Source organism: Ammospiza caudacuta, chromosome 11 (assembly GCF_027887145.1).
Source record: "Ammospiza caudacuta isolate bAmmCau1 chromosome 11, bAmmCau1.pri, whole genome shotgun sequence".
NCBI classification, from domain to species: domain Eukaryota; kingdom Metazoa; phylum Chordata; class Aves; order Passeriformes; family Passerellidae; genus Ammospiza; species Ammospiza caudacuta.
The window spans coordinates 10,820,154-10,847,760 of record NC_080603.1 but is presented as its reverse complement, the minus strand read 5'-3'; the positions used below and the strand labels follow the sequence as shown (position 1 = coordinate 10,847,760).

General features: G+C 38.4%; 1 protein-coding gene across 1 annotated transcript in view; it reads right to left on the bottom strand.

The window, feature by feature from the left end:
• ACSL3 (acyl-CoA synthetase long chain family member 3) overlaps positions 1-27,607 on the bottom strand; it is a 50,355-nt gene that overhangs the window by 7,722 nt on the left and 15,026 nt on the right. Inside the window, exons 2-14 of the mRNA XM_058811988.1 lie at positions 27,054-27,157; positions 22,178-22,599; positions 15,653-15,830; positions 11,736-11,845; positions 10,379-10,517; positions 8,451-8,601; positions 7,713-7,836; positions 7,486-7,557; positions 6,848-6,987; positions 5,983-6,155; positions 4,654-4,728; positions 3,816-4,007; positions 2,912-3,026 (exon numbers count right to left, since the gene is read on the bottom strand). Of these exons, the coding sequence (XP_058667971.1) occupies positions 2,912-3,026; positions 3,816-4,007; positions 4,654-4,728; positions 5,983-6,155; positions 6,848-6,987; positions 7,486-7,557; positions 7,713-7,836; positions 8,451-8,601; positions 10,379-10,517; positions 11,736-11,845; positions 15,653-15,830; positions 22,178-22,528 (1,820 nt within the window). The 5' untranslated portion in view covers positions 22,529-22,599; positions 27,054-27,157. The remainder of the gene's footprint in view (positions 1-2,911; positions 3,027-3,815; positions 4,008-4,653; positions 4,729-5,982; positions 6,156-6,847; positions 6,988-7,485; positions 7,558-7,712; positions 7,837-8,450; positions 8,602-10,378; positions 10,518-11,735; positions 11,846-15,652; positions 15,831-22,177; positions 22,600-27,053; positions 27,158-27,607) is intronic.

Here is a 27,607-nt window from a genome sequence, read left to right as displayed (position 1 = left end):
TTTGAAGATACTACCTCTAAATATGCTTTTGGTTACTGCACATTACAATTTTCTCCTTTGTTACTGGAATGAATGATAATGGGCATCTGACAGGAGCTGAGAAGACAGCACCAACGTCCATTATAAACACAGACTTCCCTGGCAGCACCATCACAAGCTTTGCCTGCCAGCACAAAACCATTCTCATATTCCTCTTCCTGAAAATGTATTAAGGGATGATTTCAGATTAGCCTCACTATCACTACTGCCTGCATCTCACCTTCTGCCTTTGCCTCTGCCCCATTTCCCCCATGCACACTCATGCTGTACTCTGCACTGAACCCCTTGTTTCACTCCTGGTTCCTATAGTCTTTTGAAATGCTCAAGATCATGTCCTGCAATATCACCAGTGTCTCCAGGGATAAACAGTACACAGAAGTAATCAGTTGGCTGGGTAAGCGTCAACTTTCTGTTAATCTAAAATTCAGCTTCTTCAGTAGAAGTGTACTTGTTTTGGACAAACGGGTTCATCCAATTGTTTTTTTCCTGGAAAGAACACCTTGCAGCTCTCAGTTCCTGGTACATGTAGTTTTTCATTCTGTGCCACAAAGTTAAATCTTCACTCGTTGCAGTTCAAATGCTAAAGCACTGTTTTCTCTAGAGAGTTATCCTGAAGGTACATCTTCCCTCTCGAGCAGTCACTGCCCTGTCGCTGCTCCTTATGCTGATCCTTTGTACTTGGTACCTTTGTCTTGGAAGTAATTTTCAGTGGAAATTTTCAGACTTTGGTCCTCAAGACCTCCTAAGTCATCTCTGACATGATGAAAAATTTTGCCAAAATGTCAGTCCTACACTAGGCAGCCTCATTCCCTTGCTGTGCTTACAGTTCTACCCACGTAAGGCTCTCAGAGCTGTGCTCAGAAACATATTTAATGGCACTACACATAGATACCACTATTTCTATTCTGTAAAGCCTGGTTCTCATCTCCCTGAGATTACTGGGGACCTCCTCAGGTTTTGTGCCATGTTTGCTCATTCCTCAGGTAACAGCTACTCATTTTCCTGACGTGATGCTTGAAACCCACTTCATGTGTCTTGGATGGGTGAAGTGTTGATAAAGCAGTAGGAGTCTCCCCTGACAGAGCTCTAATCACCATTCCTTTCAGCAAATGTTTTTATTCCTTATCTCATTTATTTTGTCTGAAGTCAATACAGCTTTTGAAGTGGCAATATCATGCAAACAACTCTGATGCCCTACTACAGTGTTCAGAGGAGCTTTGCACCCTAAAATCTAAGGTCAAATCAGATATTAAACTCATTTGTACAAGTCTGCCCTCCTTGTCCTTTTGCACGTGGGAGACAGAACAGCTACAAATAAAGGACTCCTCCTGCACAGGAGATCACCCAGGCCAAGTATTAGGAGAGACAGGATCCAAGAAAGGTCACAGGCACTGTTACAAAACCTCTCTGAGCTCACACTGCTGAGGTGAGCCCATGCCCACAATGAAATGTGCATATGTACAACCATTCAGGGACTCTATTACATGGCTACTCAGGCCACATTACACACATAACAGCATTAAGAAAGTACAGCAGCAACAGAAAAACCAATCTGGAATGTCCTGTCTTGTTTGTCCTTGGTCTGGACTCTTGTTTGTAAGTTACCTTTAAAAATTGCTCATAGGTTTTCCTGGTTTTAAGTAATAGACAAGACATGGCCTATCAGAGTCAAGTGTCTGGTTGGCAAGTGCATTTTAGCTTCCAGTGTTATGTTGGCCTGGCAAAATTAACACAAAAATTTGGTAGCACAAGTCCAACAGTGAACTGCAATCCTGGAAGAGAAGAAATCACATGTAGGAAGCTCTTTCTCCACAGATTACAGAGGGTGCTTGGAACAGCTGCAGCTTCAGGCTGTCAAAGCCAGCAAATGTGAGACTCACACAGTGAGTCCAAACCACAAATAAAGCTTAAAAGAATGGAAATTTCCTCAGCAGTGGCTGGCCCAATCCATGCCAGCCAACTGATCCAAAGCTGTCACAACTGCAGTTACAGAATGACTGCACAAACCCCCCAAAGTTACAGAGAACCAGGTGAACAAACCACAAGTTAATTATTTTATTTATTACCACTGAGCAATTCTCTGGTATGCTTATCCTGGCTTCTTTCAAAGTAAAGTTGGGCTTTTTGGGACATTAATGGGAGTCAGAATATTTCTGATCATTCAGAAGCTCCAAAATACCTTTCCAAACATCAGTGTCAAATGTCAACAGGAAACAAAGACTACCTGAAGTATATTTATATGTGTAAGAGCTAAGAAACTCTAGAAAGAGAAACTTTAGACATGTTTGAGCCGTTATCACCTCATTTATTAGTACACATATAAAGCAAATAGAAATGACATTTGATTGTCATCTATTGTGTGTTTGCACAGTGTTTAGATTGTGGTTTTTCTCAAGCTTCAAGGTGGTGTACAGCAGGGGTAAAGAAATGTAAATTTAATTCACAAGCCAGCTACTGTGCCATTGGTGCTTTTTTCTCCCACCTTCCTCTGAAGTACCCCAGTACTTCCTCTGAAGGACAAATGACAAGTAAACACAGCAAGGAACAAGGTGCCCTAGGGCTTCTAAAGGTAACAATCTCAAAGTGCTTGAGTGATGCCTGTAATTAATGCAAAAGAGCTCAGCTGCTTTTCAGATAGGGGAAGGGGGAATGTAAGACTCATCACTGGTATTTCCCAATAACTGATGACAACAAATGAGAGCGGACAAATAAAAATTGGATTTCAGATCTTCTAGTTTTGATAGTTATTCCATTGTATTATAAGTAAAAGCCTTTTTTTTAGCAGATTTAAAAAAATTCTACACATTGAGCAGCAAAAAAATTTGTTTCAAGAGGACAAAACAGAGCAGTAAAAAGTATAAGCTGCTCTTACCTGCTTGCATATGCACAAATATTATCCACCAGTGGGAGATTCTTCAGAGCTGCTTCTACTTTGCCAAGAGAAACATACTCTCCTGCCTGCAGCTTTACAAGATCCTTTTTGCGATCTACCGAGGAAGAAAGGAATTTAGTGTTAATTACAGAATAGAAAACTCAAACATTGATTTTATATTTTTCTGAAATGCTTATTTAAATACCCAAACTGACTCATGTTTGGTGAATGTACCACAAACCTTTAATGTTATGTTTCTAGAATGCATTTTATCAGTCTGTCTGTCCCAACAAAATTAGGGATATTACAATTCCATGCATTTTCTGCCTTCAGAACAGCATTTCCTATATGACAGCACCATCATGTGCATGGAAAATAAACAGGACTATGCAAAAGCACTGTTAGCCAGGAGCACACATATTGTGCTGTCTGGCCCAGACCCACAAAGCAAAATATGCACCATTTGGTGGCATTATGTTATTTATTTCAGGCTAAATCCATATTTAAAGAGCAACTGTTCACCTTTTGCTTGAAAAACAACAATAGGAACCAAAAATTATGCCTAAATTACTTGAGGTTATTGAACACAACCATACAAAATTATACAATATAAGGCAGCTTATCTACTCAGTTAGCTTGTATTTAACTCCCTAATTACTACCCAGTCTCACTAACTTAGGGAGTCAATGTTAAGACTGTTTCAAAGTGAAACAAAATTCAGCTTTTAAAGCACACAAACAAGATTACATTAACATATCAGAACTTCTCTGGGATACATGGGAAGGCTTTAGATGGCATGTCAACATATGGAGATTTTTTTCATTACTGTATTTCACAGCCCTGAAAAATGTGTGTGTATAGAAATATCTATACATATACATGTCACCTGAATTTATTAACTCACCAATAATTTTTAGACATCCATCATGATGAAACTCTCCAATGTCTCCAGTATGGAGCCACCTCTGCCCATTCTCATCAACAGTGAAATCTTTTTTGGTTCGTGCTTCATTTTTGTAGTAGCCCACAGTCACATTCTGCCCTCCAATAAGGATCTCACCTCTAGGATATGGTTTATCAGTGTTGTAATATCCACCTGGAAGGATGAGGAGTTTTATTAAGTTTATGTGAATGAAAACATACTCCAAAGGAAAAATGTGTGCCATCCTTCTGGCAGGAGTAAGTAATGTGCTTTATCAGTTTCATACAGGCTCAAATAAAACCAAATAATTTTGCCTCATAGTTTAGAGAAGAAAAAATCCATAAGGTTTTGCATTAGTCCAAAACACACTTAAGTATTATGCATTTCTACTCCACAGTACACAAAAGCCTACAGTAAAAGGAAGTACTGAAACGCATTTCAAAATTTATTATATGTATTTTACAATGTATCCATTAAGCTTCTATTCTACATGCCAATTTTAATGACTTTAAGAATAATATTATGAAGATTATTTTTAAATAATTTCTCAATGGCAACTGAAGGTATCATGCATACTACTACTTAGTCAAAATGCCACTTGCATTGATAACTTCTGTCTGGATATTTCCCTGTTTTGAAACTACTGAAGAATTTATTTTATGTTTCTTCTTCCCAAGAGCAAACTTTTATAGGCAAAAGTAGCATTTAAAATGCAAACAGCCAAGAAATAGTCTTTAATTACTGCTACAGAGCAAAGCCCAATAGAAAAACACAGTTCTTAAAAACACATTACAATTAAATCATAAGCAGGAATTCTCACCTTCTTCCCAGTTCATTAACTTGATTTCACAACAGACCAAAGGTGCTCCCACTCTTCCTGTAGTGTAGTCCCAAACTAGAATTTTAAAAAGTGCACTTCAGAAAAACAAAAACCCAAAGATAGCCAGAAAAGAAGTCTTTTGTTGTCATGCATTCTCAGTGAAAATTAACTGCTATTTATTTCTCAACTTTAACTCACAGAACCAAACCTCCAAGAAAACCCAACCGATTTATCAAGAGAACACTGACAAAATTCTTATCCCACTAGGAGAGTAGACAGCTGTATTAACAGATACTCTCAGTATCTAAAAGGCAACTGAAACCATTAGGTTCTATGAAATTAGGTATTAGGTTTTCATATAACCATTGGGTTATATGAAATTAAAATCTAGTGCAGGAAGATTTTAATTCCTGACACCTCAATATACTCAACAAAATTAGAAAAAAATTGTTATTAAGTTGATGTGGTAAGTACAACAACGCCAAGATCCCATTCACACTAGAATGGGTGGCATTACCTCATTTTACACACGGGTCACCTGTTTTAGCACTGACACTGCTTGATGCATTTTTGGGAACACCTGATTGCAGGATTCCCTGATGACGTTGGTGGCATCAGGAGAAGAGCAGGCGGGCAGGGCTGATCTGCGTGGGGCTGAGTGCGGGCGCCGGTGCCCAAGGGCCACAGTGCCACCCACCTTGGGTGATGGTGCCAGCCCTCAGGGCTACAGTGCCACCCACCTTGGGTGATGGTGCCAGCCCTGAGAGCCACAGTGCCACCCACCTTGGGTGATGGTGCCAGCCCTCAGGGCCACAGTGCCATTCACCTTGGGTGATGGTGCCAGCCTGAGAGCCACAGTGCCACCCACCTTGGGTGATGGTGCCAGCCTGAGGGCCACAGTGCCACCCACCTTGGGTGATGGTGCCAGCCCTCAGGGCCACAGCGCCACCCACCTTGGGTGATGGTGCCAGCCCTCAGGGCCACAGTGCCATTCACCTTGGGTGATGGTGCCAGCCTGAGAGCCACAGTGCCACCCACCTTGGGTGATGGTGCCAGCCTGAGGGCCACAGTGCCACCCACCTTGGGTGATGGTGCTAGCCCTCAGGGCCACAGTGCCACTCACCTTGGGTGATGGTGCCAGCCTGAGAGCCACAGTCCTACCCACCTTGGGTGATGGTGCCAGCCCTCAGGGCCACAGTGCCATTCACCTTGGGTGATAGCGCCAGCCCTGAGAGCCACAGTGCCACCCACCTTGGGTGACGGTGCCAGCCTTCAGGGCCACAGTGCCACCCACCTTGGGTGACGGTGCCAGCCCTGAGTGCCACTCACCCTCGGTGATGGTGCCAGCCCCAGCGGACTCGGTGAGGCCGTAGCCCTGCCCCACGGGGCAGCAGAAGCAGATGTTCATGAAGCGCTGCGTGGCCGCCGAGAGCGGGGCGCCGCCGCACAGCAGCACGCGGATCTTCCCGCCCAGCAGCATCCGCACCTTGCGGAAGATAAGGCTGAAAGGGAAAGAGACAACTTGGAGCTTCAAGACAAAGCAAGAGAGAACCTAGTTTTGGATCTGAATTGAGTTTTCACTGTCTTCAAATACACTTTATGACTTCCAAAGAAAGCCTTGAAGGAGCACATGGAAGTTTTCAGAAACACAGGCACAGATTTCTAAGATGGTTTCCATGTTCTAGTTTGAAGATGGGTTAAATGTTTGAGAACACAGATTTAATGAGGCAGTAAAGTTGCATGATTTTCTCTTAAAAATACTTTAAGTTGTATAAATTTTGCAAATACAATCTCCTTTACTCTCATGGAAACCCAGAGTTAGACTCAATGGTCCTATGGGTTCTTTCTAACTTGAGGTATACCATTGTTCCCCTCTGTTAAAATATGGAGTCTACAGTTTTCTGTAGGAATAAACTTCTATCCAAAAATGGTATAAATCTGTTATTAAATTCCTGATGAAAATTCAATAAATGTAAATTTTCAGTTTCAAGTTAAAGAACACTCAAATTGTATCAGTAAGCATTTAAATTCATCACACAAACTCCTGATTTGTTGTTTCAATTTACACTCAAGTACAATTTGTTCACGTTCAAAGTGTCAACGATAAAATGAAGAAAAGCACCAAAAAACCAAATACTGCTCCTGTGGTAAGACTTTGATTTTTTGGTGCCATTACAAAGGAAGTTAACATTACCTGTCACAGAGTGGGGTAGTGTAACCTTTGGAAATCTGTTCCATTTTGTAGTTGTAGGCCAATATAAATAGATTCCTCTGGAAACTGGTCATTTCATTAACTTTATTCATGACATTTTTGTAAATTCGATCCATGATTTCCTAGTACATAAAAATATGAACTTTATCTCAAAGAAACAGAAATCCTGAATTCAGTACAGCAAAAAGAAAACACAATCTAGAAATTAAAGTGAGCTTCAGGTGACAACCCCACTCCCAGGTTCCCTTCTCTTCCCTTGCTAAGAGACAGCATGATGTTCATGGAAAGGAGGAAAGCAAAATCTGGGCAGGAGCAGCAGTTAACCCCCAGCTGCCAACTCTATTCCACTCTTTCACAGTAACAAACTAGAAATGACTAATTAAAATGGGAATTGACTCTCTTTAGCTATCTTAGCTTTGAAAAAGTTTGATACTCATATCATGATTGTTCATCCCCAACATACAAACAAGTACCAAAATTATTATTTAAAGGCAGCTTAACATCAAAGATGCTACCTTTTCTATTTAAATGGTAATGTTATTGATTTCATTGCTAAAAATTTAATTATAAATTATATTTTTAAAAAGGTTTTAAAAATTATTCATCCTTCAGTTACTTACCGGAACTGCTGCCATTAGAGTTGGCTTAAGTGTAGTAACATCCCCTTTGCTTCCTTTCTTTATTTTAGAAGACTAAAGTGAAGAACAAGTTTACTAGCAGACACATTCAAGATCTTGAACATCAGAAACAAAATTTGTACTATTTTTAAAGAAATATTACAAAGATCTGGTATAAGTAATTTTTTTTTAATTTCTTTTTTACTTTACTGTAAGGACTTACGCCATACCTGGTCAGCCAGTGTCTGAGGGGAGGAGTAACCGATGCGGCACCCGTGAGACAGACACACGAGCTCAGCACTCAGCTCCAGAACATGGGCAAGGGGCAGGTACCCAATATAAATGTCCTTTTCCCTGCAAAGAATTTATTTTAAAATATAGCTTTATGCTGTATCCTAGAGTCCTCAGATGCGTCATTAGGCCAAATTCATGCAAAGTTTATTGTAGAAATGAGAAAGCAGAAAATGCCTTTGAGCTTGACAGCATATTTCAAATCATATTGGTTTTGTTTCAAAAGTTGCATACTACTGTAGGTTTCAGGCATGAAAAAAGGCTGATGGTTACTCTGGTTACTCATCTCAAGACAATTAACCATGTGTTAGGGTTGCAAAGGCAACTCAATGGATGAGATTAAAAACTGCACCACACACAAAGAAGCCACAAGATTTAAACATTAACCAAGGCAAGCACTGCTTAGGGAGGCTTTCAACCACTCTAGTGCAAGGAGGCCTCAAAAGTTTTTGTGTCCTGGTCTTGCCCACATACCAAAGAGGAGAGAACAAAGAGTACATGAAGTAGTACCATGTCATTTAGTGCAGCGCTGGAAGATGCTCAGATGTCAGTGCATAGTATCATGTGTCACAGACATAGCAATATAAAACAGTTCATATTTTACCCAATAATTAATGTAAAATTAAAAGCAACTACATGACTTCTTTATTTGCTGGTCAGTAACAGTTGGTACCCACCCCAGATTTGGGATCCTCTCAGCCATTCCAGTTATCCCAGCAATGATGTTGCAATGGGAGATCATAACTCCTTTGGGAATTCCTGTGGATCCACTTGTGTACATGATCACTGCGATATCCGAGGGCACAGGCCTGGATGGCTGCTTGTTTCCTGCAAGTTGTTAAAAAAGAGGATGTGTGATGTGTGGAGAGCCTCTCAAGCAGGGAGATCTGACACACTGACACATTTCAGCAGTGCTGCAATATAGCACACCACAGGACTCACGCTATTACATTTTGCTTTAAAAAGATTATGGTCAAGCTTAAGTGCCTTCACAAAGAGTAGGAACTTTGCACTAGCTGAGCAATACTTTGGCTGATTGTCCTTATCCACCACAACAGTTTTCCTATTATTTTTCCCCTGCTCCTGCAGTGGAGAGTAAAAACAGGCAGAGCTTTAGCTTGTCCAAAGCATCACTGAGCATCCCTGCCTGGGAAGGTTCACTGCTTCCACCCCCTGTGCAGGGATCACCACACTGCCTCATCTGCAACACCTGGAGCAAAGCACTGCTGAGCCAACCTGAGGTCCCACCTCCATGAATATTTAAAAGAAGTTCAACAGCTTTAATTGGATTAAAGTGCTTTTTAAATACTTGTGCTGAGAGCAAGAAAATACAAAAACTACTGTGCTTACTCAGAGGAAACTGCATCACACACAGTGCATGAGGCACAGTGCACACACTGAATGAGAAGCATGAAAGCAACATTTAATAGTTTTCCACTCACTGAATCCTGCCTATCCTGCACAATAAACAACACAGAGGAAAAGAAACACAAGCAATGGCTCATCTACTTAATATTAATTGGACATGCTTGGCCATAAACAATTCATGATAGCATTTCACAGTTTATGAATGGTTAACTTGACAAAGATAATGTTTCTTTATAGTAGTGCAGAGTATGTGATATTTAAAGATTAAATACCTTTTTACATAGCACATAGATTAAAAAATTTCAGAGAGCTAATGACTTACAGCCAAAATTTTTCTGCTGGTGTTGTATTAAACTGTTTTAGTAGTGCATGAAACTGGTATATCAAATTGGGAAATGCATCCTCCAAAGAAATTGAGAGGTCATGATGTTTGGAGCAAATCTGCCATTCCCCTGAACACCAAAATCAGATGGACTGACCACCCCCCACTCCTAAAATACAATCCAACATTCCTGAGCCTGGAATACTTACAAGATTCTGAAAACACAAAGGATAAGAACAAAAGAAAGCAAATACTGAATATATTGAAATCTCAAAATATTAGGATGGGCAGCTCTTCAGAACCAAGAATAAAAATTTCTTAAGATTGCAATTAAAATAAGTTCTGAAATTCTGAATTAGAGTTCTAAAAATATTACATAGACCAGAAATAGATTTCAATGAATTACATAGATTGATTGTTTCAAAAACGGAATAAGTGACCAAGTTCTATCAGACTCAAATGACTATTTTACATTTTGCTATCTGTGAATTTTACAAAATTTAATGGCTACAAATTACTGATTTTTTTGTTATAAAATACACAGTGATTTTCCTTCTCTGCCCTGAATAACCTGGTTTTAATATATCTGATCATAAGAATGCTTTTTAAGTTTGTATCCTGAATTAATTTCTTATCCTATAAACTACCCTTCAACCTGTGACACTTGATTGTGGAGTCAGTTTTTATACTGTTGAAAAACAAAAAACAAACTTACACCCCAAAATCCAGCCACCCACAATGAAAATAAAACAAACAAAACAAAAACAAAAAAACCCCACATGGATTTTATTTAAAAGAAAAGGACATAAGAAAAGGTTAAATCTGCAGAATTTTGAAATCTGCAGTTTCTTCAAGCTTACTCAACAGGGTCAAATTAGGGCACCAAGAGAGATGGTCTGAAGAGGAAGAACCTACCAGTGTCAGCCTTGGCCCCCATGGCTTGCACAGATGCCATGGTGTGAACGATGACCCCCTTGGGGAACTCTGCCCACGTTGTGGGTTTGCCATCCACTGTAATTATGTGTCGCAGTAGTGGAACTTGAGAAACTATTTCCTGTGAAAATGAAAAATTGGTTCAGAAATTAAAAATTTGTTTTATGCCAGGAAGTAAAAAAACCACAAAACCAAGAACAAAAACCTCCATGCTCTCTGCTGCACACTTTTTAAAAAGCACTAACGTAAAACATCTCCAGATTTTAAGGGATAAACCTACCAAGATCAAATAGCTGCAAAGCTCAAAGCTTTCCAATTTTAAGTCCAAAAACTTCTCCAAGCATTTATTGATTTGTATTTTATTTCATGAGAACCCCACAAATAAGACTGCAGTGATTTATACACATTATTGACTTTCTCTTCCCATAGAACACAGAGAAAAATTGGTGATACTGAGCTCACAATAATTCTTAGGCTGCTCCTTGGTTATTATGCTATTTAAAATAAGCAACAGCTAACAAAAATATTGAAAATTACTAGTTAAGCATTTCAAGCAAAACATGAGTTCAAAGACATTAATCAGTGTTTTCATGGAAGAAGAGATCACCACCTATAGCAGAGCAAACACATTCCCTCACTGCAAGCTGAAATAAATGTGCATGGCATAGATACTGTCATTGTAGTAACTTCTTTAAAAAGTTTGGGAAATTCTCATTCAAATTTCCACAGCAGCACAGTTTTTCATAAAAACAATTTCCTTAACTGAAAGGTCCAGTTTCCCCAAAACACACAATGATGAAGCTCATGCAGATTAGTTGTTCCACTTGGGTATTCCACCAGGGTCAGTAAGTCAAAAAGGTTCTTTGACTGTGCTAATGGTTAGTGAGCTTTTTCTCCCCTGCATGGAAAAACAGCTCTATCTCTTTAAACACCCATCTTTAGACATAAAAATCATTCTCTTCTGAGAAAACATCTGATAATAAGCCAGGAGCACAATCACAGTTAGCTCTTTATACATTTTTCTGCTCTTCCCATTGTTACATTTATAGGCACTAAATCCACCCAGAAACCACGGCAGTTTCTTGTAAAGGTGTTTTTCCAGGCAGCACTCCAGCTCTGCAAGACTGCAAATTGCTCATTCTCCAGCCACTGAGCAACCTACAACCCACTAAAAGCAAACTACCACATTCTGTACATGAACAGAGATACATAAATCTTCTTCCCAAAGTGTCTGCCGTATGGAAAGGCAATAAATCATTGCCCTGTACAATGGAACCAGGCCATTTAGAATGGTGAACAGACACACTGCAAAGAGATAGCCAAAGAACAGCTTTCTGACCTTCAGTTTTGTTTGCATCAGCTCTTTACTGGTAATGATGGTGGTCACCTCTGTCTCGTTCAGCCCATGAACTATTGCTGGGCCTCCCAGCGTGGCGTACAGAGTAACAACTGAAACACAAAACACAGCAAATGGTCAGGCCCTGGGCTACATTTTCAAGTGTAGTTTACAAAAAAGAACTCTGAGATTAATCTATTCCAACTTAGGCAACACAGTAAAAATATCTGTCAACTCAAAGATGGGACAGTTTTGTATTTAAAAAGCCTCTTAACATCTGAATTTAAATACAGTGTGAACTTCAGTTACTCCCAGAAGGAATAATGAACAGCCATTCTCTATGTGACTGTTTACTCTTTTCCAGGTCTAATTAGAGGTCCCAAAACCACATCACCTTATGAAATTCTGCTGGATCTACTGTCATACTGTCACTGCTTTTACCATTTGAAAAAGAGGCAAACCTCCTCAGCTTAATCACTGTCTTACATTCCTCTTGCACACAGGAAAGAAATAGCTTTCATCCATGTGACTTCTCTTTCCAGAATTCACATCCTCTGTTACTAACCTTTTACAACTGACTGCTAATAACAAATTATTACAGCATGGTAATATGTGTCAACAGGAGAGAATTCTCACACAGAAATAAATCTGTGACTAGCTTGTTCTGCCATCTATTTAAAATAATGTAATAAAGGTTTAATCATCACAGTCATTAGACCTTGAACTGACATCATGAGAATCACGCAGAATAGCAAGAAAGAAAATATTTAGAAAATTGGCTAAAAGAAAAATTGTTTTTTGTTTGTAAGGTCAGCTCATTAGTGAGCATGTTACAAAATGATTAAATATTATTTTAAAGGTGATAATATGAAATTTCCTGGAATTTTCAATGGAATTGAATGACGAGAGACCAAAATAGACCAAGGAAAAAAAAAGCAGCCAAAAAGTGAAGAGAAGTATTGCTAAAAAAACAAAAAATTCTATTTTCCAAGCACAACACTAAACAGGGACATCACATAAAAGCTCTAAGATCAATCAACACAATCTATAATTATAGTATTCTTGATGGGAGTTTTGTCACATCAAGGTATCTGATTATTTTCTGCTTTTTGGTCTGTGTATAGCTGAATATTTAAAGAATGTAATTATGAAAATAAGACAACCCATTGTACATTAGGACTGTGATCACTGCAAAGATTAAAAATTAAAATTAAAGTTCTGTTTTATTTTATTTTAATATTTTAAATCCAAGGAGTTACTAATCCAAAACAACTCAAAAGCAGTCTTCTTACACAGAAAAGTAAATAGTTGACCTCTACTTATTTTTTTTCTTGTTAAAACAGCCCATCATAGTTCAGAACTGTTGCAGGGCAAATGCACATGCACTGTGTTTTCTTTAATTTGGTGGGAGCAAAGTCCAGAAGAGTGCCTCTCCTCGTTCCCACGAGCTCTCTCTCCTTGCTGCAGTGACCCCTGTTATGTAAACACGTAGCAGAAATTCAGCTGCCCCGAGCCAAGGAGCAGAACCGAGCTGACAACACCGCCCAGAAGGCAGAGCATCATCTCAGGAATAACCACGGGGTCCTTAATTACTCATCTGCAAATAAGTGCTTTAAGACACTCAGAGCTATATGACAGAGCCAAAGGGAAAGAGAGACCATTTATATGATGGTGCACTGATGTCATGGAGAGAGCAAAACTGAGCATGACTCATCTGTGAAATCCTCCCTTCTCCACACTGGCACCTAAAAGTTTTTCAGGCAAATCTTAAAGTTTTGATAGGTTTTTTTCTCTCCTCATTCTCTTGAAAATGTACTGAGAACAGATTATTTTTTATTCACCTTTATACATGCAACAGTACAAGTGAGTCTTTGTTATCAGACCAAAGGCTTGACAAAAAGAAAATCTCCAACAACACTAAATTTGCCAGCTTGTAGAAAAAGACAAAACCTTACTCAAAAGAAACTAACAGAACTTTAACAATTTATTTCAGGGTAACTGGAATGTTAAACTGAGTACTTCAGCACCCATCATACATCAAGAATAAAAAGCAAAATGCACCTTTAAAGGCTTCAGCCAAATTTACTTCTGACAAAACCACTTCTGCTCAAGCATGATTGAAAAATGAACCTAACTTCTTCTATTCTACCATTTGGCTATGCACTTTTGTATTTTATCTGCCTACTCTGGTGAAGAGCTGTTCACACACATGAAGAGGTACTCAGGCAGAAAATCTGTTTTCATGCTAGTACTACTTCTTCTATCTCTGATCTAGCAATCCCACTCCACCTCCTGCAAATATAAGACTTAGAGAACTTCAGAAAAAGACAGATCTAAAATCAAGCAAGTATTTCTAACCATAAAATAACTTGTTTGTGCAAGTAATCCATAACAGACATAATTTTCCTCATTTTAATTCTGTAGTGCAAAAGGCATTCTCTCCAACACTATGTACCAGGCAGATGAACCTGTTCTGGGCCCACTCCATCAGACTGAACACATCTCACATTTGGAAACAATGTCCCAACACCCCCACAGAAGTTGGCTGGTATCAACCCTACACACTGAAAAACGCTAACACAAGCCATTTAGCAATGTCTTGCCACTATTACTGTTTCAACATCATCTGAATCTCCCAATTTGTCCTGCAAGATGCCTGTGGACACTGCACAGCTCTCTCCTCATCTGCCAGCACGAGTCAGCCAAGTTCACAGAAGATGACAGAGCTTAGCTGCTGAACACCACGTCAGAGTGTGTGCCGAGGCACGTCGCAGCAAGGGGATTTAAACCTCTAATCCAGCAACCCAAAAACACACACATACCATTCTGCTCACAACATACAGCCCCTAGCTCAGATTTCTCCCCTCAAATTACAAATATCCCTGGGATTTGTAAATGTGCTTCAGCTCCAAAGGAAAAAAAAATTATACAAACCCTCACATTTTATTCCCAGGATAGCCACCAGGAATGTGACAGATGCCAAAAGTGATAAAAGGGAACTGGCACAGAGACATGTAGTTTAAAAGCACACAGGCATCTTATGTGAGAAGAGTCTGTGCAGTTCTCTGCTCTGGTTGGCAGGCCAGCAGCATTTACCCACTGAGGAACCAACCAATACAATCACCAGTTTAGGTGGGAAGGCACCTGCAAAGATCACACACCATCATTGCAGCAGAGTGCTCAGAGCCATGGCCAGTCTGGGTTTTATGGCTCTCCAAGGATGGAGATTTCACAACCAAATCTTATTGAAAGGGTAAATGTAGCACAGGAGGGAAAAGGCCAAAGCCTGTGAGGAACAGCAGTTTCTGTCATGCTCTGAGGGACAAGATGCGTCCCCCTGAGAGCATCCCAGAACCCAGCCAGGCTGGGCTTAGTTAGGTAAAAGACATTAAGGAGGGATGATGAAACAGACATTTAAACAGCTATAGCACACTGAGACCAGCATTCAGTACATTCCTGACCAAAAAAAAGGCCCAAGCAAAATCCAAATTGAAGAACTAAGACAAAATATCCAGATAAAACAAAACTTGCAGGCACAGATGAAGGTTTGACGTCAACTCCTGAAACTGAGTCAATGAATTCATGTGTGATTTTTGTTTGTTTGTTTTCAGAAACTTGGGAATCTGTACTGATTTGAGATGAAAAGAAAATAAACCTCTCACAAATTCATTGAGCAAACTATCCTTACCAAAACCATTCTTAACATCTACCAACAGATACAGGTTTCTCTAGTCACTAAAGCAAAAGGCTACAAAGTGCACAGTTTCCACATTATGCAGTATTTTTTTAATTTGAAAACTTTAATGCTCTCTATAAAATCTAGATAAAGTTTTCTTTGTACAAAAAGCAAAGCAAGAAAGTTTTGTTTTCAGATTGTGAGGTTGAAAGCCATAAAACCTTCAGGGAAGACAGGTACTCACGCTGGTAGTTGCACATAAAGCAGGCCTGGGCTGCAATCATCCACTCAGCTCTGGTCTCACAGAAGATAGCAATGTTAGTCTTTGGCTGCTGACCCAAGACTGCTAAGCCATTTCCAAAATTAACAGCTTTAATGTATACATCTTCGTAAGAAAGCCAGGTGTACTTGCCAAGGATGACCTAATAAGAACAATAAAATCAATTTAGAAAATGAAAATCCTTAACACATGTCCTACAACATCTTCACCCATGTGAAGAATCCATGGATGTTAGAGTAACATGTGCTTGAATTGTAACTGCAGTTTATTTAAGATAAAGATGACACGTTTTCTTGCCAAAAGCTACAGGGCCTGTGGAAGTTCCAACATAAATACCATATCACAATGCAATATCTCCATGCATGTTACCACCTCAGTTTCTATTTTCACAGAAGGGAAAGCACACAATTCCCACCATCTTTTGTAGCTTCAGGAGCCCTCTGAAAGACTGTTTGGTTACCTGGCCCACATACCTCTACTTTTTAAATAAGTTTGGTTTATGTAAAGGATGGGAAGCACTAGTTAGCACAGTACATTCTCTGTATTTGCTTTCTTGGATATGTGGGCTACAATTCTACACAAATACAACACTCAGATATTAATTAAAAAAAAAAAAACAAACCAAACTTGAAAAGGGAAACTGGAATCCAAAAAGCAGTATATCCATGGGCCCTCAGAAATTGTGAAATCCCTTTCCCTTTGTTCTGAAACAAATGTCAAGGGGATGAGCAGTAATAATTTTGCCCTTTTATTACTGTTAAACAAAAGCAGGACAGAAGACAGATAGGAAATGACTGGCAAACCTCAGTTCTGAGAAGTCATGTAGAATGTATTATGCAATCTCACTTTTCCATGTGGGAAAGCTGGTGCACAGTAAAACTGGATTTGAATTTACAGGTTCCTGTGTGGACTTGCACCTTGCAGTACAATTTCCTTACTGACTGACAGGACATTTCTTTGAGACCAACCTAGAAATTTTCATATGTAGATACAGTATGAAGATGTTTTATACTGAAAATCTATACTTCAAATTATTATATCCCACCCATCTATTTATATAAGCACATTGACAATTCTGAAAAACAATTTATTAATCAAGTACTTCAGACATGTTTTTTTACAAAGCATTAGTAATAAATGCAAGCAAACACTACAAAAGCTAGAAAAGCTAGAACTAGAAAAGCTCCTTCATTCTTTTTTCCATATTTCATTCATCAATGGGAACTAAATCTCAAACTTTGAGCTGTCAAATCAACAATTTTTGACATGCAGCTACATTTCTAATGAGTCTGTATTTCCACATCTGCTTCTTTAATAAAACATATTTTAAAATCTCTCTCAAACTCTAACAGAAAAATAAAATTTAGTAGATTTCTGTTGTTAAAACTTTTCCAAACTATTCCTAGTTAACATTAGTTGTAACAATGCATTTTACCTACTACAGCTCACTGCATACTGCTCATTAACCTACTTATTTAGTAGGACAAACAGGTACATGTGCAGCTGCTTGGAATTTCATAAATGTCTTTGTGGGAAAATATCATTTAACAAGCCCAACAAACAACATTTGTCAATAACAGCAATATATGGCAATTCTACCAGAAAATACAGATTTCTCACACAAATATCTGCTCAGTTTTTCCTGGTTTATTTCCAGAAGCTCTGTTTCAGTGGCAAACAGGCTGTTTCAAAACCCAAAACCTGGGAGTCCCTTTTTGTTTCAACACACCAGGATATTTCTGGTGTGGAAAACTCTCACTGCTTCCAAAAAAAATATTGCACCTCTTCCTGTCCATACAAATTTTGGTAATTTGGAATTTAAATTCCAATTTGGGATTTTTTTTTTCCCCAAAGGCAGTATTTTTGGCAGATGGGGAAGTTCTTGACAAGCTCATCAGCTGTAAACAATTTATAGCAGTGACTTGGGCAATACCCTTTCCCTCATTATACTCTGCCTACAGTGCAGCCTCAGGAAAACTGCTCACAAATAATTAGGCCAAGAAATACAAGCAGATTCTTGTTACTGTTTCTGGTAAGCTTGCTAATCCATAACAGGTGTTAGTAATTTCCACCACTCTCACTGAACTGGGGAACATAAATCAGTAATTGGCCAAAAACTAATCTCTCCAAATAATACTTGTGATTCTACTTTTTCCCCCCTTTATTGTCCAAAATAATTCATCTTAGGCTTGTTGATATGTCGTGAAAGATCACTCACTGGTGCTTTCTTTTCTTAAAAAGGAAAAATCCTTTTTAAGGTTGTGTAGCACCATTGGCTGTAGCTATTTATATAAAAATACATTTCTGAAGAACACTGACATGAGAACCTTTTTCAATGCAGCAATTTTGAGTTTTACTTTCCTACTGCCTTGCATATATTCAATTCCAGTGTTCCTTCCCCATGCCCAGTGTTTTTTCTCTATTCCCTCCCTATGACATTTACATAATACACACATTAGTGAATAACAGCTGTTCATAGAGCCAGCTGGGTAATATGGATAGAAGTCCCCTTCTCCTGCATTTCTCTAGCAGCTTCCTGCGCAGGACACAGGGCAGGTTACAGTTTATCTCGCACTCCTCATGTTGGATCGTGTCTCCAAACCCATTTCCCTTCTTGGCCCTGCCCTCAGTAGCTTTTGCTGACATTTTCCAATGCACAGGCAAGAAAGACAAGGAGCTACTGGAGAGAGTGCAGTGAATGCCACAATCATGAGGGGTCTGGAGCATCTCTCCTTCAAGGAGAGACTGCAGGAGCAGTCTCCTGGTTAGTCTGGAGAAGAGAAGACTGAGGAGATCTCATCAATACATACAAAAATCTCAAAGGGGTGCCAAGAACATGGTGCCAGACTCTTTTCAAGGGTTCCCAGTGATGGGACAAGGAGCAATGGCCATGAACTAAAACAGAATAAATTCCACTTCAACATGAGGAAGAACTTCTTGACATTGAGGGTGGAGAGCCCTGGAGCAGCTGCCCAGGGAAGGGGTGGAGTCTCCCTCTGGAGACATCCCAAACCCACCTGGACACGCCCTGTGCCACCTGCTCTGGGTCACCCTGCCTGGGCAGGGGATTGGACTGTATGGATCTCCAGAGGTCCCTTCCAACCCTAACAATGCTGTGATTCTGCTTCTGCTGCCAACAGGTAAGACTGGCATTAGGCACCATAGCCTTTAAACACTCACACGTTTAACTTAACTTTCAGAGCTTACTTCTGCTTGGTAAATAATGGCAAGAAAATAACTGTCCAAGAGCTAGCAGAAGGGCCCAAGAAGAGAGTTTGGGCAGAGATGGAAGAGCCCCAGAGAGAGCAGGCAGCAGGGGTTTCCCTGGAAGCACAGCATTCCATGGGAGAACGCTGCCCTCTCGTGCTCCAGCCTTCCACTGCAGCCTCAGTCACACCGGCACACAAACACTGGGAGCTATCCAGACTCTACTGATATTTGGAAATCCAGAGAAGCAGAGACTAAACACACAGTTTAGTGTGTGTTTTAGTTAGTGTGTGTTTTAGTGTGTGTTTTATTTATTTTACCTGGATTTTAGAAACATATTAAATTTTTTAGTGTAATAAAGGTGAAATAAAAACTTGATAAAGCTGCAGGCTCATGTAGAGTCATTAAACTACCTGATCTCAGTTACTTTGAAGATCTTCCTAAAAGTACCTTATGAGGTTTAAAGAACACTGACTATGATTTGGAAACCAGTGATCATGAATTGAATACATTTTCCTGTAAAAGTATATTAAAAATAATACAATGGAGGTTATTTGAAATGCCCACTTTTGGCCTTTTTCACATGAACACCTGGATTGCAGATGAATATATCTGAAAACCCCCACCCTAACATACCACTTACATAGCAATCTATGGTTTTCAACATGGTAAGATTCTTGGCATGGCAAGAACCTTCCTGAACCTTCACTTTAAGTTTCAGTATCAGCAATAATGAGTAAAGCTCTGAATTCACAGAATTGCCCATGTGCTTGCTGTTGCACCCAAGTCTCCCAGGCTTTAGATGCATCACCTTACCCAACAAAGCTGTGTTTTATTTATTATGCTCCCAGTAATTCTGTTCTTGGTTATCAACCCTTTATAAAGCTGAGCAAGACAAATGAACAACCCCCAAAACAAACAGACATGTCCCTCAAAAAATACAGCAATTAAAGAACACACACAAAGCCAAATCCACATACCAACATAGATCAAAGCAAGCACCTGATGATATAAACGACAACTAAGATGACACAAAATAACAAAGCTCATCTTTTGGGCATTATAAAATTTCAGCTGTGGTTAAATTAAGTCCCTTTTCCAATTAATTACATCTTAATCTCAGAGGTATTTTCAACATTATTTTATACTGACTTAAATACATGGTTTATGAAATGAATATTAGGTATGCATGATATTGGAGAAGGAAATTTCACAGTACAATATGGAAGGAAATAGAATAACTAACCATTTATGAATTACTATGAAAAGCAACAAGTGCATAAGCAAGTATTGTATTTTATTCACATCCATGAATTTTTGCTACTTTGGAATCTGCACAGGAACAAATATTTTTGCAACAATACACTATCATAAAAATTTTAAAAATTACAGATTATCTGAGATATCATTGTTCTCACAAGAAATCAATGGAGTATCTGATCTTAAAGATGTTAAGAAACTCTAAATAATTTTAGCTACAAGTGCAAGGACACTTAGTTTTCCCAATAATCAAAAGCTGAATATTTTACCTTTTTATTGAAATATACATATATATAATATAAAGATATACTGCAATACTGTAAAGTATAGAAATAACCCACATTATACCTAAGAATTAAACTTGTTGTGCACCTTTTTGAAGTACTGCACCAAACCTCAGCAAGCTGGCTTTGTGCTAAAGGGAACCAGGCAATAAAAGGTGCCTGGAATGAAAGAAATCAAAAGAAGAGAACCCTGACATTTAGAATCAACAAGGTATCTTGAGAAATGTTCTGATTTTCCTCACTTGCTAACACATGCCATGAGACCTTAAGAAACAATGTATTCCCTAACAGGAAAAAAAAAAGAAAACTAAATGGTCTTGTGTGATAATGCCACAACTTGGAACAAAGTAACAGGAGATTAAGTATGGCAACTGACCACAATGAACCCTTGTGTCGAGCTTAGACAAAATTACCTAACTTGGGTAATTTCTAAACCTAAATACTCACAAACAAGTAATTTAAGTGGATCAACACAAACATCCTTCAGATTTTCAGATTTCCAATATTCGCAACACTCTGCTTGCATAATGGAAAAGGCTAAAACTCCTAAATCCTTAAGTCTTACATTCAAAATTATGATTAAAAAACAGGGCACATGTTTTTTATGTAAAAAACAGGGCAGCCAAAATTCTGATCTGTGCTCAGAAACCATTCTTTGTACAACATGAACTTTCTGTTTCTTTATAGGGTAATGAGGCAGCAAAATGTGCATCAAGCACATTTCCTTCATGCTGCAAATCTACCTCCACAGCTAAGGGCAAGTTTCACTAACAATAAAGATTATACACAGATTTTAACAGAACTGAACTTTTCCATATATTCTGTTATTAACCAAATTTGATTTTAAACATACTCCTCTATCAGAATTAAAACTAGTAGCATGAAGATAAATTTTCTCCATCTGCACAGAAACTAATCTTAACTAAAAATTAACTATTGTGGCTATAATAACTTCTAATACAGGAATGCAGAACTTTAACACACAGAGATGCACAAATATGAACATTCTGTTGAAGTATTCTGCCCTTCTTCAGGCAGAAGTGCATTTTTCAATGTGTCTGAACAAATACAAAGCAGCAAATGACAATACAGGCTTGAACACGATACACTTTAAAAATTAGTCCCTTGAAACAGAGCTGCTGTCAGACACTGAAATCACATCTCCCACACACATGAGGATTACAGATTAGCACAGTGGTTCACCTTAAAGAAGACCAAAAGAACAAAAGACTCCTCAACCAAATCTGAGCAATCATTTTCCAAACAAAAAATTCATTTAAGTCCTGAATTCCCTGGACAGAACAGCAAATCCTTAAATCAAACTAAGGCTGCTGGAAAGGCACATCTGAGTACTGGCATCTAGTATTTTTGCATATTTATCTGATGACAGTTCAGAATAACACAAAGGGAGACTTTTTTAAATTCACTTAAAGAAGAAACCTTTAAAATCACTTACATCACCAGCTGAATATTAAAAACAAATGCCTAAAACATACTTGTGTTTTTTCTTTGACTGAAACCATAAATAGGACATCTATTCAAGAGTGCAAAAAGGTTTAGATTTGGTTTAAATGCCAAGTATTGAAAGATTGGGAATTAGATAATTTAATTTCTTTTCACAGCTACTGAATCTAAGCAGAGAAATATATTTTTTCCCAGCTTTGCTTTACTGGACTAGAAGTGCTGGTAAACATACTTTGGAAAAAAACTCTTGAAGACAGACTGCAAAAAGACTTACCTTTTTAAAAACTTTTCCTGATGGCTGGATTTCATCTTCCTCTTTCAGAATTTCACGTGTTCCCAAGAGTTTTTTGTCCTTATATTTCGTTTTAGCATATTTAAAAACTTTGTCGAGTGTATCACACCCAGGATATAAAACTGAAGCCAAGCAATGCAGACTGTTCACTGATCTGTATGCACCCCCAGGCTTGTTATTCACAGGCCTGGCTTTAACCTGCTTGGCTTTTGCTATAGCCTGCTTTGATCCTGAAAGGATGTACCATGGAATGTATGTTACAAGGGAGTACACCAGCACTATGAAGTTTATAAACTGTAAAAGAATAGGGTTGATGTTATGCTTCAACTTCATTTTGGCCGCTTGAGAATGTTACAAGAGACAGTTTGGAAGCATGGATCAGCTAGAGAGGGGTCCAAAAAGATCTGAAAAGAGAAAAGAAAAAAAGAAAAGGTTAGTAGTAAACTATTACTGTTAGCAAAAGTTATTTTTAAACATGCTATTACAATCCATATCCCAGAAGGTGTCTTTATGCAGGAGTTGGAAGTCTGAGCCCCACACACAAATGAAAGCAGATACATGAGGCAGAGCTGTTCCACCCCCCTTCAGCAGGCTGCAGTACAGTGACATTTGCATCACAGGTATTTATCTGAAAGTGTTTTGTGAATATGCAGTTTAAAAGATCCTCTTCAACATCAGAGCACCTCCATGTGCACCTTCACTACGAATCCCTATGACCTCTGACTGTGAACCATCAGCCTCCAAACAAGCCCTAGGAACAAGGCAATGTCACTCTGCACATGGGAACCCCAACCATTAAGGATGTTAAAATGTTTCCCAAGTGTTGGACACACTGGGGCAGCCACCTGAGAGAAGGAAAGCTGTGTATGTGACAGAACTTTGCTGCTTTATTCCCAGGGACTTCCCATCAGTCCTATGATTTCAGTCTCAGAACCAGTATCCAGTGAGCCCACTTGTACCAATAAATATGAGCTAAGCAATATTGGGTAAATACCAGAAAAGAGCTTATAAATATCCCCAAATTCCTAGCAACAGCACAATGAAGAGATGTGTAACTTTTTCCAGAGTCCTTAATGATGCCAGGATATTCACTTTGTCTTTTTTAAAAGCATAATTTACTATATCTAATGACTGCAATAATGATGCAACTTTCTAATGTATTCTACTGTTGAGTCATGAAATTATGCAATCTGTCTAAAAGATTAAAAAGGTAAATCAACAAAATAACTGAAATCCTTATGGAAATCAGGGATGGTTGTCATAATGGCTAAAGATGAATTTCTGCAACAGTCCATGAGCCATTGGCTGAAAAACAGGGCTTTGTATATAATAAACTACAAATGCACTTCACTCAGTAAGCTTTCAAACTTATTGATACAACTTATTAAAAGCAGTATCATAAATCAAGCAACTAATAATGATGTATACATAATCTGCACAGCTTTTGACAATTCTAAATTAATTTTTATTTATGACATTCATTATTCTGTGCTGATATCTTACACTCTTTGACTTTTCCTCCATTAACTCTCTGAAATCCCTAATAAACAGAAATTTGAGTTGAAAAAAGTAATGTTTAAATCATATAAGATCCTTCAGTAGCAATGGAAAGAAGCCTTGCTTCATTAATCCTAGATCTGCAATCCTTTTGGGAATGGATCAATCCGGCATCCTTCACTTCTAGGATGAGATTCATTCCATCTTTCCCTGAAACACAAAACTTCCTAAAACTCCAAGCAAAAATATTTCATGATCATCTTTTTCCCTAACAAGCTGCTGTAATCTCACTGTTAACAAACTGCCAGCAATGATGCAGTGAAAGAACCAAACAACATCAAAGTCTGTTCTGCAGAGCACCCCGAGACACAAACTCAAATAAGCCACAGGAGCTCTTCACAGCAGGAACTTACTGCAACAAGCAGCAGCGGAGGAAAGATTTAAAATATTTTAAAAATTAAATGGAAGTGCATATATTTTAATGTTCAGATCAAAGGCAAAAAGCAATGACAAACAGAAAACAAACCTAAATAGGCTAAAGGGCAAATTCAGTAATCACTTGAAGAGACTTATGTTCTTAGGGTGCCACTGAAGGATACGTAATGAAAATAATCATGATCCAGCCAATCAGCTACTGCAGGCCAGAAAAATTATACTGTTGTTGATAGCAACACAGAACGAGATGTTTAAAAGCCAAATCCAGAGTTCACACAACAAGAGTTTAGTAATTTTTAAAAATTTTTTATGTTGTACTATTATTTTGCCTGGCACAGTTCAGGAGATGAACATCTTTTTTCTCCTTATAAAGCTGGAGAACTACTCTCTGCCTAAAAAGTAGAAACAGAATTTAACCAAACACTGCTACATATGAAAATTAAAGCAACTCATTTAATAACTTTAGGCAAACTGTATTTCAAAGAATTTTAACACACAGTCAAAGCTGTTCAAATAATATTTTCTCTAGGTTTCATAACTTTCCTTGGTTAGAGAGGCACTGAACCCTTCCAGAACAGCAGCCTCCCATTTCATTTTGCAGTTAGTTATCTCAACAGCTTTATTCTTTCCTCAGAAGGAGAGAGGAACCTTTTCCACTATTTCCATGATAACCATGCCAAGGTGCCATGTCAAGTTCCTCTTCTGGCTCACCCTTGCATAATAACGCCCAAACCTGCAAATCTCTGCTTTGAATTGCAAACATAAATTGTGCTTTGCTCACTATTTAAGGCTGCATTGCAAGGAAGGGTCTAAGGAACACTCCAACAGAACAGACTAAAGTGACAGTCTTGCTCAGAAAAGCAAGCATCCTGTTCTAGAACTCTGCTCTGATGTACCTCTCTTAAATTGCTAATTATTTCAGTTATTCCTTCACAAAAGTGAGCCTATTACCAGTCATCTATTGAAAACAGTTTATTTTAAAAATTAAGACAATTTTTTTTCACTAAAAATGTAATATTTTTGAGATTCAAAATTACCTTTTGCAAATGAAGTTTCTTGTCTTACAGGCCGAGTAAGAGTCCATTTTTATCCTTCAAAAATCTTATCACTATGAGATAGCAAACTTCAGCAAGAGAGAGAGTCAAGTGCCAATGTCTTAAGAATTTGGCAATGGATTGAAGACTGTGATATTTACAGAGCATCTATGCTTGTAACTAATTGTAATTACCATTGCAATTGGACATTGGAAAAGTACAATGCCTTTTGGAACAAGAAAGAAAAATATATTCCAGCAGTTTCATTAGCAGAATAGGCTCCAGGACCTTCGTAGGGTGATGGTTCTAAGGAGAGCTGAGCCATGACACCAAGTTCCTGGGTGGCAATATAAAGGCTCCCCCTCTTTCCCTGTGTAACTGAGGAACAGAAGCTGCATTTTAACTCATCATTTTGTTGATTTGTTTGCTATGTTGTTGAAGAGGAAAATACCAGGTAAGCAAAGGAGATGCAGTTTAAACTGCCTTTGTGCCCCACAGATTTATAACTGCCATTCCCAAGACAACATCAAAGTCAGCTAAGTGGATCACTAAACATTCAATTAAAAAATCATTTTGATGAGAGTGTAGAAGCAAAACTGTACCCTGACTTGAGGCTGGAGTGCTAGATGTAAGGCAATTATGTTTTACAGCAAGCAAAACCAATGCAGCTGAACATGACAGTACATTTTGTTTTGGTTTTTATTTTCCTTTTACAAAAGGTCATTTAACCTCCATTAAGAAAACCACTTTTAATGCCAATGTAAAAGAACAACACTTTACATTAAGATACAATGCTTGCTCATGCATTCTTCTCTGTAACAACTATTATTTCAAAATGCTATTTTATTCTATGCTATTTTAAAAACTCAAAATGAAAATACAGTATTAAAAATCAACCTGCAGAACTAATCTAAAAATTGGAAGTTTCAGTGAAATTTTCAAGGTTATATCAAACCGGGAAGTCCTAAAAGGGAAGCAATGTTTGCTGTTTAATATTCTGTCTTTAAAAAATGTAGTACCCAACAAAACCAAAACTTTGAAATGTTTAGTGAAATACTATACATGGTTTTAACAATATGTTGTACTTTTCAATTTTGGAAGTTGATGACTGCTTCTGACTATAAAAAGAGTAAAAGCAAACCCATCATTTTGGGGCAGGGAACAGAAAGCAGAGGACATGATCCTAAGCAGTTTTTGCAAGTGTGAGACTATGGCACAGTGAGAAAGTTCACTGCATTTTCATGTTCTTAGGTAGCTTAATCACTGACAAATAAAAACACATGACATGTGGTAATATTCTAACTCAGTGGTTTGGTCTGCAGATTAGCAGTAGACACTCAGGTTCTTACAGAACATGAGTCCATCCTGGTTTCACATAATCCTGCTGGGGTTTTTGAGGATTCAGTGCTCAGACCCTGACTAGTAATGCAGGAAAGGTTGGGAAGTGAAATCCTGGATGAAAGGGCTGCGAATTTATACAAGAATACAGTTTATAGAAAATCTGCTCAAGCAAAGGGTTCTGGATATGCATAAGAGCTATTCAGTAACATGTCATTCATGTTTAGTCTGGTAGTCACCAAATGGGAAAGAGCAAGACCATAAATTAAGTCTGACACACTTTTTCAACAGCAAAAAGAAGCAGCAACCAGCACACTCATTCATGAGTCTGGAGAAATAAACCAGCACTTTTCAGGACTGATCCTTCTTAATGCATAATCAGTGATTTGGCCTGATATACTACTTATACTAATACTGTTATACCCTTTAGTTTCAGAAGAAAACTTTTGTTAGATGACAAAGAAAAAAATCCTTCAAGGAATGTGTTTACTAATTGACCTGCTTATAGCAATTACATGACAATAAAAGCATGAATTAACAAGAAAAAAAGGAACCTTATGCAACTTCTCATCGTGGCAGATACAGGTTCAAGGGCTGATACAAGATGTTCCAGTCTCAGTTTACTCAACAGGAGCTGTCACAGGCAACTGCATGAAATCTAAAAATGGAAAATTCCCATTAAATACAGCAATTATAAAACACATCCTCCATTTTTTCACTCCTATTTTATAAAAAATAAAACCTTTTTCTTATCTGATACTGCACTGTATCACCTCAGAGAGCCCAGGCCCATTGCATGCAAGTTATTACAAAGCCAGATGTGACCCAGAGCACAGGCACTGCTCAGACCTAAGTCCTGTACAACCAAGGTGGCTGCAGCAGCTCTGGCTGAACTCAGGAGCTCATGGTGCTTGTCTCCCTGAGAAATTCTCACTCCCCAGTGCCTTTCAGTGTACACTGAACCATTCTGTACATTCTACCATGTGGGACAGGAAAAAGACAGACCTATCATTGTGTATCCACCCACACAGAGAATGCACTTCAGCCTGAGCAATAAAATATTCTTGAACATTTTACAAAAGGACTTAATAAAATAGTAATCATTATA